At 36.3% G+C, this 21,737-nt stretch overlaps 1 protein-coding gene and 2 long non-coding RNA genes across 10 annotated transcripts; 2 read left to right on the forward strand and 1 right to left on the reverse strand.

The window, feature by feature from the left end:
• The first annotated feature begins 808 nt into the window (after positions 1–808).
• Positions 809–1,815, forward strand: LOC147501518 (uncharacterized). The gene is made up of 4 exons (XR_015221403.1): positions 809–1,306; positions 1,389–1,439; positions 1,527–1,560; positions 1,774–1,815. It is a non-coding gene; the product is annotated as an uncharacterized LOC147501518 (long non-coding RNA).
• A 31-nt stretch (positions 1,816–1,846) lies between these two features.
• On the forward strand, positions 1,847–6,645 carry LOC147501519 (uncharacterized). 7 transcript variants are annotated; one of them, XR_015221398.1, is made up of 6 exons: positions 1,847–4,077; positions 4,181–4,288; positions 4,395–4,529; positions 4,993–5,262; positions 6,259–6,339; positions 6,421–6,645. It is a non-coding gene; the product is annotated as an uncharacterized LOC147501519 (long non-coding RNA). The 7 variants fall into 7 exon arrangements; XR_015221400.1 differs by having other exon boundaries at positions 6,269–6,339; XR_015221399.1 differs by lacking the exon at positions 6,259–6,339 and having other exon boundaries at positions 6,421–6,639.
• A 10,481-nt stretch (positions 6,646–17,126) lies between these two features.
• Positions 17,127–21,054, reverse strand: LOC147501520 (uncharacterized). Of its 2 annotated transcripts, none has more exons than XM_086606580.1 (6): positions 20,960–21,054; positions 20,554–20,866; positions 20,342–20,455; positions 18,668–19,225; positions 18,355–18,563; positions 17,127–18,090 (listed from the first exon to the last, which is right to left on the reverse strand). In XM_086606580.1, the coding sequence occupies exons 1-6, from the start codon at positions 21,005–21,007 to the stop codon at positions 17,794–17,796; spliced, it is 1,539 nt and encodes a 512-aa protein (XP_086462706.1). In that variant the 5' UTR covers positions 21,008–21,054; the 3' UTR covers positions 17,127–17,793. The 2 variants fall into 2 exon arrangements, with proteins under 2 accessions (XP_086462706.1, XP_086462705.1); XM_086606579.1 differs by having other exon boundaries at positions 18,355–18,572.
• Positions 21,055–21,737: the final 683 nt, after the last annotated feature.

Raw genomic sequence — 21,737 nt, forward strand, 5'->3', positions numbered from 1 at the left:
GATAAAAATTGTAATTAGTGTATTTTTGCCTAAATGAATTTTTTGGAAACCAACTAGTTAAAAAAAAAAAAGATTTTTTTTTTTTTTTTTATATATTTGGTTGTGGGGGTTGGCTCACCTTCACTCAATTTTCTGGCTGATCGTACTCTTTATTAGGGCTGTCAATAGATCGGTTTGGGTCGGATTTTGGAAAATTCGAACACAAACTGATAAAAAAATTAGAAACCCGAAACCAAACCGAACCAATAATATTATATTTAATCCGAAACCGAATCGAACCAATAAGATATATTGCAAACTAAATCCAAACCAAAAAATATAAAACCAATTAAATTTTAAATTAAATTAATTAATTTTAACTACACAATTGATAAATATATACAAAATTAATCATAAATATTATTAAAATGCTATCTAATCGGTTCGATGGATGGCAAATCCAAACCAAACCAATATCAGTTCGGTTTTGGATAGGTAGAGGGCAAACTAAATTATCAAAATCCAAACTGTTTTTTATCGATTTGGTTCGGATTGGTTATCGGATTATCGAAACCCATTAACAGCCCTACTCATTATACCCAACTCAGTGAATAAGACTAATGATGCACCATTTCACAAAAATAATCAAATAAAATTACGGTGATACCGAACGCCTCTCAAAGTTTGCATATAAGTTATAACAACGCATATATTTTAGAAACATACAATGGGATTGTCTTTGTCTCTTTGAATTAGTAATTATCAAGTGATGCCAAAAAATAAATATCCACAATTTTGATAGCCGCCGTATTTTGTTTTTTTGGATATTTTGAAACATCGCCCGTATACATGCAAACACTGGATTGTACAAAGTACAAACACTGTAAAACACTAAACATAAATCCACAAATTCGGAGTGTGACAATTCGTGGGAATGTGTAAAGTTCCTGCAAAATTTCGAGTTCGATCCAATCTGAATGTTACACATTAAAATATAACTTTTTTTTTTTTCACGAAATGAATCACACCTTCAGCGAACGTACTCCATTGCGTACTCACTCATCAAACTCTCAGGGCTCTCTCGCAAACTGAAATTTTGCGCACCAAACTCGTGCCCACTGCCCAGCTACTCACGCAATTTACACATATATCCCCGAATCAGTTCATATATTCGTCGAAACGTGAAGGTACCGCAAAGTGCGCGCCGTTAAAGTTGGTAAAAACAAAGTTTGTATTTATTATTATTAAACAGTCAACAAGATTCACTCTCTCTCTATCTGTGTAACAAAATTCTATGGAAGACGCTTATGCTCGATCCGTTACAGAAGTACGTGCTCATTTTTTCAAATTATTGACGATCTTGGTAATTAGATATCAGTTCCTAACGTTTGATTGTTTTTTTTTATTAGGTTTTGGATTTCTTTAGAGTGGACCCGACTAGAGGACTCGATGATTCTCAGGTGCGAACTCTTTTTTTTTTTATAGCTTTCAATCAAAATGTTAATTGGTTGGTCAATGTAGCTTGATTTTCACTTTTTTATTTTCAGGTCGCGGAAAATGCTAGAATATATGGAAGAAATGGCATGCTTCTTGTTTTTTTTATCCATCGTTAATTATGTAGTTGGACTTTTATTTTAGAATTAATTGAAACAACATGATGACTATAACTATTACTGTATTGTTCCATATTTGATTTGCAACGAACGTAATCATCTTTTGTGGAAGTGTCTGTGTTCAATTTAAATGCCTGATCCTCTTTTCTTTTGCTGTGCATAATTTGCTTGGAATATGCAGTTCTGCCTCAAGAGGAAAGTAAGTAACTTGTGAACCTTTTTATTATACATAATCATCAAGTTTTTCTTATTTGACTAAACGTCATCATAGTTATAGCAGTTTTGGCGTTTTGTGAGTCTGTGTTATTGCCTTAATAATGGCCTCGATGCATACATGTGGTAAATGTTTCAGTGTGCTTGCACAGGGAGTTATTATATATACAAACCTGAGGTTTCATCGGAAGGCCCCAGGCTTTCAGTAGCAATTCACTTGAACTATTTGATGTACTTGATTTGTAGATTGGATTATTCTTCAAGTACACCTATATATTTTCTTTTTTTCTGGGATTGAGATATTGATAGAACTCACAGAAGAGATGTGTGATCCCAACGTTGCTCAGAAATAGAGCCTAAGTCTCTTTCAGGACAACCTCACACAGCTACGTTTGTAGTGTCCCACTTCAACCAGGGAAAGGGACATTTTCTCTCTCTTTTTTGTTTTGTTTTTATTGATTCAAGAGGTGTGGGTGTGAGTGAGGTTTTTGAACATATTTCACAGAAGATAGGAGTTAGGTAGTAGGATATGATCAGCAACGTACACAAGCACATTGTCCACATAATAGATAGATAGAAGAAAACTTTAACCAGTTAATACATGAAATTATAGCCTTACAATGAAGTTTATCAGGACCACACAGGCATATTATCTGCATTATACGTACAGCATCCCATTCGAAGTTTTCTAGGTTACTTGGCTTCTTCTGTTCGAACAGTTCACACACATAACTTCGAATATGATGTCATGTCAGAACTCATTTTACTTTTACAGAATTACAGCACAAACAGATTTTTATTTACATACCAGAACACTGACGCAGGTTCCATGTCCCAAACAGTAAATCCGTGGGCCTAAGACCAGAAGGCACCTGGAAAACTGGAGTGACCAGCTTCTTTCCCTGTTTAGAGGAAGCCTTGCTACAGTCGATTGCATACCAGTTGTGAAATTTTTCTTTCCCACTCAGGACGAGTATATACGTGCCAAAACCTTTGGTGGCATTTGCTCATTATCCCTATCCATCCTCCTATTGCTTGCTTGCTTGCTTCTCCTGTACCTCTTATCAAGAAAACTTAGAAAGTTAGAACAACATTTAAACCTTACTTGCTAATCAAGTAATTACACAATTACTGAATAATAAATATGCCAAGTATATTGATGTGCTAGAATTATTGGTAGACTTCACGAGTGCAGTTTCCCATGTTAACTTGGCACGACTTCTTAATCTCATTTTCTGGAAAAAAAAAAACTTGGTTCTGTACTTCTGTGAGTCTGACACTTCCAGATATAGTCTGAAACCAAAAACACTGAGCAAAACACAAGACAAAATCTTCCACTCCAGTAAATTGTAAGGTTAAAATGGTAGCTCCCGAGCAGTAAAGAGAAATCAAACAGAACTTTTCTGTTATTCATGTGTATTACTCCCTCACCCTAAATGTAGTAACGGCCAAAATTTAGTCTGTAGCTGACAGGCTATGAAAGGGCCATATAATTCTGGATTTTGGCTGAAATAGTCACAAGGAAGATTTCTACCCATGTTACCCCACCCCAATACTCTGCAACATTTATCTATCACTCTCTCTTTCTTCTATCTCATTTATCTTCTACACCCTTCTCTTTCTTATGAAATTAGCATGCCTCAAACATCCATCCAGAGGAAAGAATATCCAGGCTGCAGAGTTCTGAAAGAATGCTTCAAGTTCCAGCACTGGTTGAAGAACACGGCAGCACAGGAGGGATTCAAAACCAATACCTGATTTGCTGCTCCTACTTTTACCTCTCCCACGAACCACAAGATGGGAGGAAAAAAGAAGGAAGCTACCTTCACCAATTAAAAAACACACTAACTGTTATTATTTTGAAGTCCGAGCACCAAATTTTAGAAGTAAAAAGTCCGAGCACCCACTCAAGAATAACTCCCCAATGAAATGAAAACTGTCCTCATAGAACTCAGCCACAAAAGCAGAACTAGCATCCATCTAACAGAAAACTACCCATTTTTTTTGTTGTGTCCAGGTGTCATTTACTTAGTTAATGTACTTTAGTACCCTTTTAAATTCAATTTGTTAAGATTGATGCTTACGGTTTGTACTTGATTTGTAGATTGGATTATTCTTCAAGTACACCTATATATTTTCTTTTTTTCTGGGATTGAGATATTGATAGAACTCACAGAAGAGATGTGTGATCCCAACGTTGCTCAGAAATAGAGCCTAAGTCTCTTTCAGGACAACCTCGCAAGATGACGATGATTCAATCACAGCAGATTTGGTAAGAAAATGGTCTTCGCTCTTTTTTATGTACGTATTTATGTTTTCTCTCTATTAACACGTGCATTTAGTTAGGTCTTATGTTTGGAATTTGTAATGTGCAGATTGCGAGAAATATTTGTTATACTCTGAGCTCTCAATGGTCAAGTAAATATTTACTTATTGTTGATATGTTGAAGTGTTTGATGGACTTTATTAGAAATGACTGCGAGGTAACCTGGCATTTTATTTAACTACTCTATCTCTTGAAGTGTGCAAAGTTTCAACCGTTTTATGGATGCAGAACATGAAGCATAACATTTTCTTACAATTTTTCAGGTTGGGGTGGAAGACAGTGTAAATGAATGAGTTGATATTGTAGATTATTGTCTAAGAAGGTGTCGATTTGCAAGCATAGATTATTGTAAAGATGTTGGTAGCAGTCTTCACAAAATAGCAAGTGATTTTAGTAAGGTAAATGATCCTGATATCTGAATGTTTTATCTTCTTTATGTATATGCATGTGCAACAGAGTCCAGAATTGCAACCATATTTGACGTTTATAGACTGGAGGGTGGTGTACCGTTGTGATTACCTCCCCCCTTTCAAAATGCAAACAGTATTTCCAACCGTTGGGTGAAAATCATATGCAGTTAGGATTTTGGGTGAATAGTAAAAGGTTGATTTTTTTTTAGTGCTCGATCCCATCTTAGGAAACGATTAGATTCTTCATTTTTGTTTCTATAGGTGGATAATTATGCAGCTCGAATCTAATCTAATCTGTAAAACTATCAGCCAGGTTTTGGTACCTGTTGATTAAATTCCCCGAGGCTTTATGCAGTTGGCATGTGTTTTATGGAGACAAATTTTCATCCGAAATGTAACAAATCTGAAAGTTCAGGCTTACTAATTCACCGCTCCAACTTTCAACCGGTAGTGCGGATCTGCTATACTTAGCTGACGTGCTTCATCGTTTGGAAACTTATTTGCACAAGTGTTCTAGAAGTTGCAAAAGTGAGCAGGCGAGGTCTTCTTTCCCATCATACTTGAATGCTTTAGCATTCGTCTGTCATCCATTGGCCGAAATAGTCAATAAAGCAAGCCAACTTATTCTTGCTGAAGAGAAATTCAATCCGCTTTCGACTAAGCTAATGTTTATTCTGGATGCATTCCAACAATTTTGTGACGTGTTCTTTATTTGTTACAGGTAGTCTCATTCAATCAGTTTCCACTAAGTACTGTAGTTTGTACTTTTATTTTAACAGTGGCGACCTTTGTTAATGAATCCATGCTCATAGGCTAAATGTGTGAATGCAAAATATTTTTATTCTTGGTGAATAATTGCAGCTGTGCATCTGAAAAGGAGAGAGAGAAGTTTAGAGAGAGTAGAAACACATTGGTGCTGCCCATAAAAAAAAAACACATTGCTGCTTTCACAATATCCCTCAGGACAGATAAAAAACTTGAGGTTGTTCTTATTTTGTTAATTGAAATGCTTTGTAAGTAGAAATTCAGTTGTTATCGGTTGGTCATATGTGTAATTCTATTTCATTTATTTCATAAAAGTGTACGTCAGGCTAAACTCATTAGACAATACCCCGAGTACTTCCGGATCAGTAGAAGATGTTCCTTCACTTGAAAGTACCTCTCCGAGATCTGAGGATTGTTCACTTCTTTCTGATGTTAAATCGTTGGCGTGGGGCCATTATGGGGATGCAAACGATCGGCACAAGGATGCTTCTTTTAGAGAATTTCTATTTGTTTATGGAGACCGTGGCATCCCAGTCCATGTCTTTTGTCATATGGATGGAACTCATAAACGAAATTAGAATGTTAAGTCTTTGCCTGAGGACGAGGTTGGACAAGGGAGATGGGTGGGGAGTGGGGTCCTGAAACACTTCACAAGACACATGCAAATAGAAGGACCAACTTTTATAGAAATGATTCTGATAATTTCTTGAAAGGGAAAACAACTCCTAAAAGTGAGGGAAGGTCTCATGACCTTATTAAGATTAATTGATGAGACAGATAAAAAAAAAAATAGAAGAGAAGGTATCATCAATTTTGCTCCAGTAAAGTGGCAGAGTGATATAAATCTTTTAACCATTTTGTTAGGTAATATACAACACACGGAAGCGTAATGTGCTTAGGTCTGTAGGTTGACTAGCAAGTTCACTATTTTTAATTAGTTGTTTTTATTTAGTGCTTCACAGGTAAGGTGTTAGCTAGAATCGTCGAATATAGGGGCTACTGGTAACATGTCTTTTCTCCAAGAGTAGTGAATGTACGGTCTGATCAATAACTATTTAATTTCCTTTCTAAATATTCATTGTCTATTTCCTTTTTAACTTTGGTTATGTTGCAGATTGGCATTTTAAAGTGGATATTTAGCTCAATGGAAGAGCACTTGAATGTGAAATACATCCCAAGAGATGGTGGTTCAAATCCACCAAGGTCCTGTACTATTGTCTATAATTTGAGTAGTATATTAAGTAAGATTTGTCAGTGGTTTTTAACGGATATTATGTTGCAGTGTGTATAGTATTTTGATTGCAATCTCTTAAAAAAAAAAAAAAAAAAACCATTCAAACAAAGTATGTAGTGAATTATTAGCTATCAATATACATATATTATTTATTCAAATGGACTTTAAGCTTTTGAGTCATTAGCTATCCATGTAGCAAGTCCGGAAAAATACATAAAAACCCAAAATAGATAAGTAGATAAAAACCTCATTCTTAAATCTTATCTCCATTCTTCTTATATCTTATCTCCATTCTTAAAACCTGGAATTTTTATATCATCGAATTGGACGAAAGAAAATCTCCGCGCGATCATCGAGAATGAGCGGATGGTTCCCAACAAACCGCCACATGGCTCAAGCGAGCCCGAATCCCATGGGTATCAACCGTTACCTCTCCATTATATACATCGACTTCAACCCCTAATGATTCGAGAACTAATATCATAGTTCTAATGTCAAAACATTAGGAATGTTATGAAGTTTTGAATTTCCGAACAACAAAGAGTTCCTCCGCAAGAACCGCCAATGCCGAAGTTCATCACAAAGAAACTACCAGCCCCAAGCAAGCCTAAAGAAGAGAAGGTAAGATAGCTGAATACCCAATTCAAATCATTCACCAATCTCAAAAACCGGTCGAATCGATCTTTTCACTTGATCATGGCAGTTTTGTGTAACCCAACCACCGACATTGCTCCCCAAGAGAGTGCAGATACCCAAGGTAATGGCTCATTGACTTTTAATACTATCCTCAATAGTCAACATATTCAAAGAAAATTCTGCAATAAGATGACAATAATCATTAGTATCATTGTTCCGTCCCTTAAGCATTCGAAAAATTCGCGACTTTCGAATACTAAAGTATAAAGCATTGCTTTGAGAACCAAGCTATGAGACTATGGCATTAAAATTACAACTAATGTGTCTATGACGTAAACGCTTATGGAATCTCGAAAGGCATGTTTTTTTAATCGAGTGCATAGCTACAAAACAAAGACAAGTAGCCAACCGAACCATAATTTTTGATCGAGAACCAAACTTAGAATGACCAAACTCATAATACAAGGATTCGTTAGCATCTTACATCTAAAATATTCTTATTCATTCTCCGTCATTGATATTCCGACCATCAACGCTACATTATGTACTCTATAAGAAATTACTAATATATGCTCCTCATCCAACTCAAGATTCAAACTATTAAGATTAATAATACGTAGATCATGTGTGTTATGCATTATGTATTATATAAACTAATGTAATTGAGATCCTCCAAGTAGCAAAAAGATAAACAAGACAAGATGGCTTATATAGGCATTAACACCACGTTAAACCAAAATGAAAGAAAACCATGAATTATTATTACCTTCATGGTGTCTTGATATCAAGCCTTTCATCTTAATTTCCTTCAATATCCGCCTTCCTCCAAATGAAAACAAAAAGTAAATTAGTGACTATCTTTGCCAATAAAACAATCGAGACTCAACATTTTCAGTTTTACTAACAACTACAACAAGATATATATAATGAAGAAAATTATGCATGAAGACTTACATGAGAAGTGAAACTCTTATTAAACAATCCTTTCCTTTTAAGATGGGGAAAGAAAATGTCATTTGGAAAGTTGAAGAAGAAACAGTAACATTGTATTCTTTGAAGAAAATGAAGAGAAGAGAATTACAGAGTTGGTATTGAGGTTTCGTGGACCGGATAGCTTGGAACCACCAACGATAATGAACTTGTCATCCGAGCTTTGGGTTTGATTTGGGGACCGGGGAAGCCGAAGCAGGATATTGAGTGTTCGGATGAACTTCCTGAGGTCCTTTTGTTACCACCAGCTATGATTATGATGCTCCCATAGATGAATATGGTGAGATAAGATTCTTCCCGAGAAGTCCGCATGCATTGGTTGCTCATGAATTTTTGGTTTTGATTGCTTTAAACTTCACGACTTGCGGTTTGGTAAGGCAACCTAAATTTGGGCATCCAAAAATCTTCATATGGGCTATTAAGCTCGTGAGGGTGCTTTAATTTTTGTCAACCCCGTGCTACTACTTCTTTAGGAAGCTTCCAACAGTAACAATTTTTCTAATATCACGAAGTTTTCCACCTGTTCTATCTTGGTAACTCAGTTGCCTTAATCAATCATATATATATTTCAGGAAAGTGTATTCTCTTCCAACTCCGGAGGTTGTGCAGCCTTTCTCGCGAACTACAATTCCAAGTCTGCTGCCAAAGTTGTGTTCAGTAACAAGCACTATAACTTGCTTCCTTGGTCAATCAGCATCCTTCCTGATGGTGAGAATGTAGTCTGTAAGTAGTGTAAGCTATAAAGAAGCTCTGTATAAACCTATTTTAATATCTTAACCAATCAATATATATATATATAACATAATCAGAAGGTAACTAAATCCTAGCTGTTTAAAGATGTATTTTTGGCAGGCTTTTCCACCTGCTCCGATGCCCTTGGCGGCTTGGCCCCTATCTTTCTCTCTTCGGTAGATTGACCGGATATTTCCTTTAAGTTCTTTCCCTTCTCTTTATATGGTAGATGTATAATGATTTTAAGTATATGTCTTTCCCCTTTTCTTTCAATTCTATATATATATATTTTTTAAACCCATGATGGCATGATATACCCTTGCTTCTCTTGCATTTAATTCTTTTACCTACTTGAATGTTTATTCTTTTGGAATAGCTCCATCTCCTTTTGAGGCGCAAACTCTGTTTTTCCGAAGCAAAGACAATTGCAACCAAGGCAGTCCACCAAAGACACCTTTTAGTGCTTCAGCAAAGTATCATTGAGTTTTGATACCGGTTTCCACTTCCCACGGACTACTCAAAACCAGACACGGACCTACTGTTTTAGTAGCCACAAGTGGAGAAACCAACAAACAACAATTGAATTAATCTACTTCACTTTTGATTTTATGCTTTGACCATGAATTGATCTTGATGCTTTCTTGCCAAAAACACAGTTTTGATCCATTTTCTTAGAGATTTCCCCATTCCAAGAAGTAAAGATCCAGATAACCAAGTTGTTTCGAAAGCAACAAGCTCGCCCATAAGAGTGTTGTAATGACTTTGATCCAATTGCAATAGCGGTTTGAGAGTCCCGGTTTTCATACACGATACCATGAATCAAGAAAGTCCATACTTAACTACTTTTAAAAGTAGAAATGTTGACCATCTTCATTCTTAGATATGGAACAAACTTCATCAGTGAAGCAGAGTAAACCTTTTTTCTTTTTTTGGGGGCAACCTTGGTAAACGAGGAAGCCTATGTATAATATTATCCAAAGAATAAGTAGACAATGCACAAGTTGCAATATGTGCATGCATCATAAAACATAAATGTAGATTTGATTGTCATCAAATAGAGGTATTGAGAAAATGCATACTACAACAATAAAAATATTCAAGTATAATATAGATGCTCAGCATGAACCAGTATGTTACATACTCACATCTTCCTTTTTCGGTTCCAAAAAAACTAAAATGTGCTTGCATCGCAATTGTAAAAAGTTACAAACACACTCATAACTTTTCAAGGACATAGAACATACTAAAACACCTATGAAGGGTTGGAACTATACCCGCACTAAACAAAGATTTTTGAAGATTATAGATCATCATATGCAGGCCAAACCCCATTTCGATAAGACATCAAAAACAAAATGGCTTTGAGCTTTTCAGTTAGAAAATTCCGTACAAGCAGAATTTTTCGCATTTTTCAGCCCAATTTCAGGTTTGTGACCCTCCACATCGAGCTATACCACTCTCATGCCCCTCTTGTTTCTCTCAATATTTTTAATAATCAACTGAGATGAGTTTAAGGTAGCCACATGGATCAACTCATCGATACCTCATCGACAAACAATTTTCCAAATATAGTATTTTCTATGTCCAAAGAAGAGATATATGTACAAGATATTACTAAAAATTGACTTTTGCCCAATTGGTGAAGTATGAGTACCACATGCTAGGACCCGAAACCCAGAATCACATGGACCATCCCAATTGCATGTTTGTGCCCCCCACGTTGAGCAACACCATTCTAATGCCCTACTGTTTTTTAGCAATCAATTGAGATAGGCTTGATGTAGGTACCAAAAAAAAAAAAAAATCGATGGCTATAAATTTCCCAATGTTGTAATTTGGTTTGTATGTTCCCCAAAGGATTTATGTACAGTATACTACTAAAAATGACTTTTGCCCAGTTGGTGAAGTACGAGTACCACATGCCTGGATTCAATGCTTTACAACATCAGCATCATCAAACAAGTTATCTAGCAATGTAACGAAAGAAATAGCTTGATGGAAGGCAAGAAAAAAAAACGATTATGCACTTGAACTCATCTTGCTTAATCAGGGATTTACTAACTACTCACCTTTACTAAGGTGGTATTAGAAGCAACATTTAGTAGAAGTGCTGAAGTAATTTACAATAATAAGTTTACACTGATTCGGAAAATGATACACCAAATAGAAAGGATTGGTGCGAGAAGAGTAGTAAAATCTATATCTCAGTGTTTCACAAATTTTACTTGAGTAGTTGAGTCCATTTTTTTTTTTTTTTTCATGGGGAGGTGTGACCCATGACCCAAGGCCGTATCCCCACTATATGACTAATAATTTCATCATTTGTTGGAAGATGAATAGAAGAAGAAGATACTACGAGGGTCATGAAACATGCATGATAATATCAAGTTACCAAAGAGAGCAATAACAATAACCGTGAAAGGAAGGTGATCCTGATGAAATAAAGTTTACCAAACAAAATAGAAAAATAATAATAGTAATTTAGAACAAGGCAACTTCCCAAGAACCGTTCATTTTCCTACTTATTAGAAGCTCCAAACTATTGAAGTAAATGGTGAAATCCAACACTATATCTCTGGCAAGATAGAAAATTTTGGAAGCAATAAACAACATTTACTGAAAAACAAATTTCAGATTGAGAAAAATAGTCGTCTTGGTGAAAATCTTTCATTACTTATCTTTGTTTACTGTAAATAATCTCTGAAAGGCAATACTTAATTATTTTGATAGAATCTACTCTATTCATCTTCTTAGGCACCAATTCATCTAAAAAGATATGGTAGAAACTGCATGACCCCACAAATGAATGAAGATATTAGTAGTACTTGTGAACGAGAAGATAATGGACGATGGGGGGCGTGTCCAATGTGCAAGAGCAAGGGATTGTTGAGTCCCACAATCGGGGTACTTTTGGTTCTTCTTCTTACTTTTAATGTCATTTACAAGTTTATATTGCATGATGTGGCTATGTGTAGTTGTGGAAATTTAAGTTAGTGAGGCCATGGCCAGTGAATGGCCTCTAGACGGTTGGAACACAATATTTCCAACTGTACTAGATACCTGGATGGGTGAGATTCCCAAGTAAAGATAGGATAAGGTCAATGAGTGCAAGTTTTACTATTGGAGAATATTGCTCAATCCCTGGGCTTCCGTTTTACGTTCATTGTGTTGTGCGAGACATACTTTTTATCAGAGCATCACTGCGAGACAAAGAGGGTTTATATGTCGAATTCACAACTTATGAGTATTTGGCAATTAAAGTAAGTGCAATTATCTTTAGTGTCTGTGTTAGGTTTAAATATATATTTTTTTTTTGAATTTCAGACATGAAGATTATTCCAACTATTAAATTAGAACACGTTCTAAGATAGTAGTGTCAAATTTACTGTTTGTCGATTTTCTCTTCAATTCAAAGTCACATTGGGAAGGTACTCGGTTTATGCTTTATATGAGATTTTCAGGGTGTCAGCCCGAACAGTTTTGATGGGCATGGAAATACGGGGTTGAGTGGTGTTGATGCGAGGCGGAGAGACTCCGCTTTCTCCGAAGTTGAGTTCTCACCCCTCGTGGGGTCAAGGTAGAGTGATTCTAGCTTACTTCTTATTAATTAAAGGGATCCATGTCATTTCACTGAAAACCAAAGACCGCTTATTCTTCTTTTCCTCTTCCCATTTTTTTGCCTTTGAAACCATTCTGATTGTGACTTTAGTGACCGGCAAGGGAAGAGAGTTCCTTTAGGCAATGATTGTATTTTCTTCAAATTCCTGCTTAACAAGTCGTGGTTCTACCGAAAATTTGTAAATCATGTCATGCACAGGCTTTGTAGTTAGATTTAAAAGATACTCCAAGCCTTTGGCAATTTTGCTTTTGTCTTTTGTCTTGGTCAGTGTTGTTGTAAGAGGAATTTTAAGTGTTGGAGGTGTTAGTTCTACATTGAAATTATAGATGAAAGAGAGAAGGCATCACTACGTTAGATGTCAGTATTAGTATCTCGGGGTACTACAACAACAGCCAATGTGGGTCTTTCATTAGCACGTCTAGGTTTCTCAGTTGTTGTCATAGATGCTGACGTGGGTCTTCGAAATCTCGATTTTATGTATTTCGAAACCGAGATAAGCAAGATATGGGTGCTAATATGCGAGATGAGAGTGGGAATGATACAGGAATAGCTAGCAGAGAGCTAATAACAGTTGTTAGAGACAAGGCATGGCATAAAATGCCTTTGATGGAGGTAGGTGATAATATTGGATTACCAACTGAAGTTCAACATGCTGGGGCGATTGAGGAGAAAGAATGACTTTTCAGAGCACTTCTGCCTTTGTCAACTGACAAGGAGAAGGTTGAGATTGATGGTTTTTTTATTGTCCAAGGAGTATCTGCCACTATATAACTAGGTTCGGGAGAAATATGGTTTGATGGCTTCTAATTCAGCTTTAGTAGATCCAGTTCTGCAGGGCGATACAGTGAAGAGGTTGCTGCAAACAATAGTGGAGATGAACCAATCAGTAGGTAGGGTCTAGGAAATAGGAGCAGTCTTTAATGTCTGCTAAAAATGTGAATTTCAATGTGGCCTGGTTGCGCAATGTGCTGATTATTGTGAAGGCCCAACATGAAATCAGTCGGTGCAGAACTTGATGCAGCTAAGGATGCAGCTATGGCAATTAAAGATGCAGCACAGAATCAACTGAATATAGCTCAGACAACACTGAACTAGCTTAATCATAAGATCATCCACTGAAATTGCCGGAGGAGCAAGAGCTATCGCAGAGGAGAGAAGAAGAGATGAAGACAAAAGAAAAAGCCAACAAGATCGTCAACGTAGTCGCGGGAAATAAGTCATGAGCCACGATAAGGAAACATGTCCGTGGTAAGTTTATGAGTGGACCGGGTAGTCTCAACAACTCCTACTTCTGATGGCAATGCGCCATTGATTCATTAGCATCACCATCGCTTGCGACTCCAAGAGCGAATCCGTGCCTTAGTGTTTTCACTCCCTCACTTTTTTTTTATTTTCAATACATCTGGGTCATCATATGGGATTGAAAACACGACTCCTGCCTTTCAGTTCATGGATAAGATTCATCTCTGTCCTATCCTCATTGGGCATCCAAACTGCACAATTCTAAAGATCCAAAGTATTGGATGTAATCAATCATTGTGGTGTCCAAGATACTATGCCTGTCAAGAGACTTCCGAATCTCATGAGTCAACATTCGTACATGCGAACTTGCTTCCTTTTGTTTCTTCATCATCCCAACTTCCCATCAAGCTCCCAAGCTTTCTTCTTCAAGAAGAGCTCTCTTACCTTTAACTGAAGAAGAAGGCGTATCAAAGTTATGAGAGTAATTGCAGTTGCACACGAGACCAAAGCAGTGAGGATTTTGAAAATAGTAAGCGCCAACATCAGCTGAAACGTATGAGGCGCATAAGTCCATCCATTTAGTAAATGCGTCATTCCACAAAGCACAATAAACGCTATAAACTGAGCCATAACCCATTTGAATGGGATGTTAGTGCAACTTATTATGAAGTAGACGAGCTCGAGAGGGATTGAGAAATATGCAACCGCAATGAGAAAATCACTAACTAGCTGGCATTGCATAATGCTCTCAATGCTCCAAAATCCTTCCTCATCGCAATTAACCCGCGGGAATTCATCATCTTCAGCAGTAACCAATACAAGTAGACACAAGATCAAAAGCACAGTAGCTATTCCTTTTGACATTACATCCAAATACTTCTTCTCTCAATCCATTCCTGCAATAATATTGAATTTCTGATAAGCCTAATTGTAAAAGAATAACTAAAAGAACATATCTTTGGTACAGCATTGGATAGAAACTTAATATTATCAGTAACCGTTGGATGGAAACCACAAGATTTCGACACGTGTAAATTTTATTTGTTTTCAATAAAATCAGTATGTGTGTCACGTGTGATGGGTATTTATGCCATTACGAAAATGTGAGTAGGAAAACATACGATGGAGTTAAAGTTGACTAATTCAACTAACAGAACTGGGGCCAAAAACGAATTTAGCAACTTAGGAGAGCCAAACGCTAATATCCATAAATAAAGTGGGGCCAAAAGCTAAATAACCCTAAAAAATTTTATACATACTAATAAAATAAAAAAATTATATAAAAATGGTCATAATGTTGTGTGTATAGTATTTTGATTGGTAGTTGTCTTTGATATGATTGCCTAAGCATTTGCAACAATGGGAATTCGCATGTAAGTCCTTGGCTCCCATTTGATTAGGATTCGAGCCAATGCTCTGTAGTAGATTTCGGTTTTAAACAATTAATATATTTGCTACGTATTACTTCCGCCCCGTCCTCCAATTCGCTTTATGGTGCTGATATGGGAATGCCACCTAATGAGCTTACTTAGGTGGTTTTGCTCATGGTGCGAGAGGAATGGACATCGAAATGCTAATAATCAGCTTTACACAAAGGGATTCATCCAAGATGTTTACACAATTTTTTTTTACTACCGCTATCATATCGCCATTTGCTCCCATTTTATGGGGAATCGAGCCAATCGTCAGTAGTAGATTTCGGTTTTAAACAATTAATATATTTTCTAACGATTACTTCCTCGCCCCTTTGTCCTCAAATTCGTTTATGATGCTGATATGGGAATGCCACCTAATGAGCTTCCTTATGTTAACTAGGTTTTGCCCATGGTGTGAGGGGAATGGACATATGGAGTGTTAATAATCAGCTTACATAGAGGGATCCATCTGAAGATGATTACACAAAAAAAACTTTTACTACCGCTATCATAAACAAAAGCATAGCTTAGGTTGCAAAATCTGTTTAAGTGTCGAAACATAGTATATCTTCCACTCTAAATTCTATGGGGGACTGAACAAAATACATCTTAGGCTATACAAGTATTTTTGAACCTACAGGACCCTGTTTCAGACTTACACAATGGGTTGGTGGTAGTTTTACATTGGTGGTGGCCTGATTTTGTAATTCAAATTGTGTTTAGAGTTTGTCCCTTTGGATCTGAGCAAGGTATAATGATAGCTTAGTGCACAATTTAGAAATTGCTCCTACTCAATTTTCTTTTAACCGAAACCGTTCTCGCTGCAGAGAAAGTAATGGCACCTGATGACCGTGACTTCAAGTCCTTAATCATGGTTCCTTCGTGGCATTCCTTCCCAACTCGGAAAATATTTTCTATTACTATTAAAGTTGTTGGCGCTACACCATGGTATAGTTGGTTGGTACTGTTCTCTAATTTGAATTAGCTGGAGGCACATCTCATTTTTATTTCATTTGTTTAGTTGATAAGTGTATAATCTAATTTGCTTTAAATGATATGAGCAGTGTTCGTTTTGCTACACACGATTGTGTTGTACATCATAAAGAAAGAAAAAAAAAAATTGATTGAATTTGCATATATGTTTTTTGGTTTTTGTTTTTGATTTTACAGAAAATATATATGCCTAAACTGTGTCTAGCTTTTGATCCTTTCCAGAAGAATATTTCATATCAAGTACTTTTCTTAATTTAGCACTAAATTTTGGAATGAATTTGCATACTTGATAAAATTTACTGAATTCAAGCAAGATGGGGAGTACAATGCTTTTTCACTTTGAATTTATGTTGATTGTTTTAGTATATATACATATACGCAAGAAAATGGTTTTACTTCTAATAGGGATGACCTGTTAAAATGTACCTGCAATGCATATAATTTAAAAAGGTATGAAGAACAATGCAGTTCTGTGAAGCGTCATTAGGCAAAGTGCATTTCTTTGATAGTGTATTTGTTTCATTCCAAATTGGATATAAGACAAAACTTACTTAGTTATGCTACTTGGAATAAATGTGTTGCAATCAGATAAGTCGTGTTAGGGTTTTCGTGGATGTTTGTATATTTATAGTTTTCTTTATAGATTTGTCACCTATATCATGATATTCATCTAGATTTGAGATTGACATCGATTTGTCTTTCGCTACTGCTGATGCATCAGCCAGAAAAAATGTACGCATTACACATACTAGATCAAAGTTTGAGAGCTTGCAATCTCTTAAAGAAAATAGAAAAACATAAACTCTTCAAACAAAGTATGCAATGAATCATTAGCTATCAATATGCATATATTATTTATTCAATTGGACTTTAGGCTTTTGAGTCATTAGTTATCTATGTAGCAAGTCCGGCCATAGGCCGGGCCAAATGGCTAGTACTCTCCTGTAGATAGGAATTCCCAAGAACAAACTTTTAAGCATGGGTTAAGGAGACCGTCTGCCACCTTTAGTATGAATAAACTTGAATCAGGGGAAAAATGAAGAAGATTTGAAAAAGAGCGAGGGACCAACATTGTTTTCTGGATATACAGAGAAAGTGAAAAAACAACAATAGATGATGTACGTGATACACAAATAACCAAACGCGAAGAAAATAAAATAAAATATCAGTCACTTCTGCTCCTCAGTTCCATGTTCACGACACTTCGATCCTCTTTTGAACCCAAATACTGGGAATGGGCATAATTTGTCACCAGGTCTTCACATATGAGCAGAGCACTACTATCAACAAAAAAACTTGTAGCAGCATTATTGTACAGTAGCAAAAATCAACCTTACACTGCGTTCAAATTGCAAAGCATGCCTAGCTTCTTTCTCATCATTTACTCCCTCTGTGAACTTATTGGATAGATGTGATGCTGTCCCATGTAACAGTCGTACAGCAGGCCTAACTCATGACTAAGTCACTAAATCTCACCACTAGCAAATTGAATGCTACAAGCATATGGAGCTTAGTTTCTTCCAAAAAAGTCTCAATGCCATGAAATCTGCATTTAGTTATACTCCATTGTCTTACCTGGGACAGGAATGAAGAGGTGACAAGAAGCGTTTAACAACTCCTCAGTAATTAACTGCACGCATTTGACCTTGCAGGAGTGACTGTGGCTTCGCATCTGGAAACTTTGATATCAAGTGTCCCTCTTTTAATCATCTCAAAGAAGCATATTTCTCCTTCTCTCAATTTATTTTCCTCCACAAACTTACCCCAACCGGTAGAAAAGTATGCTTTATTTCTTCTACAAGTTAACGTAACCAGCCACATTCTCCCATCAGAAACCAGTAGGCGAACGTTCAGCTTTCTCTTAATCCTACGATCATTGAAAGATGTCCTTGTAAAAGATCTCACAAATTTGCATGGCAAGTTCTGCACAAGTTGGAACATGTGAAATTAGACGAGAAGTGTCTTCAAGAACCTCATATTCCAATAATCTTTCTTAAATTTAACAACTATAATGAAACTACGGAATACAATTCCATACTATTCGACAAAAAGTTGTACCACTCGGCAACCTCATCTGACAATTGGGGAGACTTTGCAGTTTCACCAAAATCCAATTAGAGAAAGCATTTAACGGAACTGCAATATGTGAAAGCTAGCTATAAGTCAAATGAAGATATGAGAACTCACCATGAAGGCCTTAGTAATGTAGGTCTCTCCCATAACAACTCTGCAAAATGGATTCTCAGACTCAAACTCATTTCCTGCTTGGATTGCTTTTGTCTGCCTAGTACGGGCGGTAACAAGCTGCCTCCATTCTGCATATGTTCTGGAGTGTCGATGCTTCTCAACAATTGGCAAGCCAACACTCTCTTTTTCGGAAGACGAATCAAGCGCATCTGTATTGACTTACAGAAACAATAAACAAAATCAGTGTCAACTCTTAAATCATCTCAAGCACTGTTACTATTTGAAGACTTACTAGTTCATTTTTTTCAAGTACCTTGATGGTCTAAAAGTTCTTCACTTCCACATCCGATCTCAAGGTCACGCGATTTAACTTCCTCATCAATTGAGTATGCGAGGTTTCTTCCACTGAAATCATCTACCATATCATCACAAGAAGGAACAGATGCATCTAGACTATTCACCACATCTTCGCTTTCAGTATTTGAGTATACTGAAATTACTTCATTCTCTGAATCCATTGAAACATCACTTTCGGCCCGTTCACATTGAATAAGTTTGTTTCTTTTAGATAATTCTCCTGTTTCTCTTTGATTCAGATGTCTCTCGGATTTACTTCTTCTCTGCTTTTCAAATGGAGAATCTTTCCCAGAAGTTGATTTTCTTCTTTTAATGGTGCTTGAACCCACAATAAAATGACATTCATCTCCTCCATTTCTTCTTTTGGTTGTTTGCTGATCTTCAAGGTCAACCATGACATGCTTTTCAGGTACATGACATGCTCCTTCAAGACTAAGCTCTTCGCTGTCATCAAAAGATGACGTTTCACTTCGTAAGTTCCTAGCATAGTTTCTTGGGTCTATTTGTCGGTTAGCTGTCATTTAAAAAAGGATACGAGTTAGTTTGATATGCTTATATGTACTAAGCTCCACAGAACGATAAGCTTTGAGTTTAAACACTAGGAAATTTATAAGTTTCTCTGATCTCTTTGTTCAGATAGATTGAAATTATATATCAAGCCTTGCTTTGCCACTAGAGCACAAGAAATTCAACAAAAACTTGAACCCCTACTAAGGTCCATACCTTATTTGATGTGCAAAGAGTAGGAATTATTACCCGGAGAACCGCTACGATGACATTCTGTATGACATTTTGGTCTAAGAACACAAGGAAAGTTTTCGTGAATGTTTGTCTAACATTCTTGTTGTCCCCCAAAAATACTTCCATTAGTCTTCCATCAAGTGACCAACTACTACCCGAGTGAAGGAAGAACTACTAAGACAGTAACTTCCACAGAAGACTGTATATCTCCCTCTCTTTGGGGTGTATTTGGGATGATAGGACCTTCTGCTTCAGGGTCGGGAGATAGTGTGACAACCACAAGTCAACTAATGCATAATAGTTGTTTGGGAGGGAGGGGTCAAGAACCTTTTGATTCTCCAACAGCCTCTAACCTGTAAAATGGTGTTGCAAGAGCTCTGGCAGAGGTCAGGGTAGCGTCCTATCTGTATCCTTCGCTATTCACTAGACATTTATTAATCATGTTCTTCTTTGATCTTCTTCTTTTTTCATGATAATCTATCTGGACTATGTTTCATAGGCAGTCACATTATTTAAGTTGCAAATAAGGATGTGAGGTGGCACCAGATCGGCCTCCAGGAAAATGGGTTGTCTATACATGTAATCTATTTGGCTAAACAAATGGTGTTCAAGGGGAACTCTAAATTCCGCACACTTAACTACAGTACCTAGCAACTATCTTATGGTTACTTATCCAAACAGAAAGGTAGAGGTCTTATAACTATGAAGTTTTATAAAACTATCCAGGAATCTCAATTTACTCATTACAAAGTCTTTGTAATAATCATTTAAATCACATATACATACTTTCTACAAATTATTAGGGCAATCATATGTAATGCTCCCTCAGTGCAAAGAACATATAGAAAAAGGAAATACCAGAAATTATATTCACAATCATAACTCATACCCTTCCTCTTAACCCTCTTAGTTAAGGTAGTATAGGTATGCCCATTATTCGACAACAGATCTTCTCTAAGCACAATGGCCAGCGCATTTTTCTTCTTTCCTTCAACACGCCCTCCTATTGACATGACGCACAATTAAAATACAATACTGAAAAACAGTAATCAATGTCAACTCAAAACCTAAAAACACAGAATTGGAAAGAAGGCAACTTACTATTTCTTTTCTTGCCACTATCTTTCTCTTGTTCAGTAACAGAGCTTTTCTTGGCTAAACTCAAATTTTTCTCACACCCAGTTTTGTCATATATTTTAACATTAAATATTGAATAACCAGCATAAGTAAAAACTAATAAATCACCAAACTCTATAAAATTATACTTCACAAAACGTGGCCATCCACATTGAAAAAACAAGTTAGTCTCAGTCTTCTTCAATGTAACCACCCACGTACCCCCAGTAGGATCTTCAAGTATTGCTTTGGTGTCAAGTTTTGTTTCCAAACGCTTCGTAAAAGCCACTGGCAATCTCTACACAGTATAAAAAAAAGACCAAACAGTTAAAAAATAGTAAACAAAAAAAAAAAACAGTAGGATGAATGTGAACTTGTGTAGTAGACTTACAAGGGTGTTGGTGAAGTCACCAATCATGATCTTGAAGAACGAAGCCATTGTAGTAAAGAGTCCTGGCAACTTTTGTGTCTTTTGAGAAAACGAGACTAGAACTCAAAAAGGCGTGTGAAGATTTAGAAACAAGATTTTATAGTAGCTATATATACTGAAACTGCCAACTTTATTTTCCATGATACTCGGGGTTGCCTTGAACATTAGAAAACGAGTAGTGCTACACGGACCTACTTTGGGCCATATGGACCAACCCAAATAACAACATGAAACCGAAATATCGGTTCCTACTATATTGAGTTATCGACAATGGGACCCAAAATATCAGTATCATGGTCATATATTGGATATGCATAACCGGATAACCCATATCCAATATTGAATGGATATATATATATATATATATATATATATCTACACTATATAATAGCCGGATCTTTAGGAGGAAAATTTCTCAACCTAACTATGTATTTGTAATCTCTCTATTTTATGATTTTAGAACTACCTCCCTTAATTATTCTAATCATCTCCCTCCCAATCCTCCTTTTAAACAATTTACCAAAACTCTCTCATTTTTTTTGAAATTAGAATTAGCTTCATATTATTTAAAATAATTTAGAAAATCTCATTCACGTCACTCAAATTATATTCAACCCCTCCTAATGTTTTTATATTATTTTTTAGATTATAACTAGAATTCAAAAAATCATACTATCAAAGAGATGTTAGAGCGACAGGTTTAAAGATTTGAAAAAACACTGATGCGTAGCACCATATA

The sequence above is a fragment of the Coptis chinensis genome, chromosome 4, assembly GCF_015680905.1.
Source record: "Coptis chinensis isolate HL-2020 chromosome 4, ASM1568090v1, whole genome shotgun sequence".
NCBI classification, from domain to species: domain Eukaryota; kingdom Viridiplantae; phylum Streptophyta; class Magnoliopsida; order Ranunculales; family Ranunculaceae; genus Coptis; species Coptis chinensis.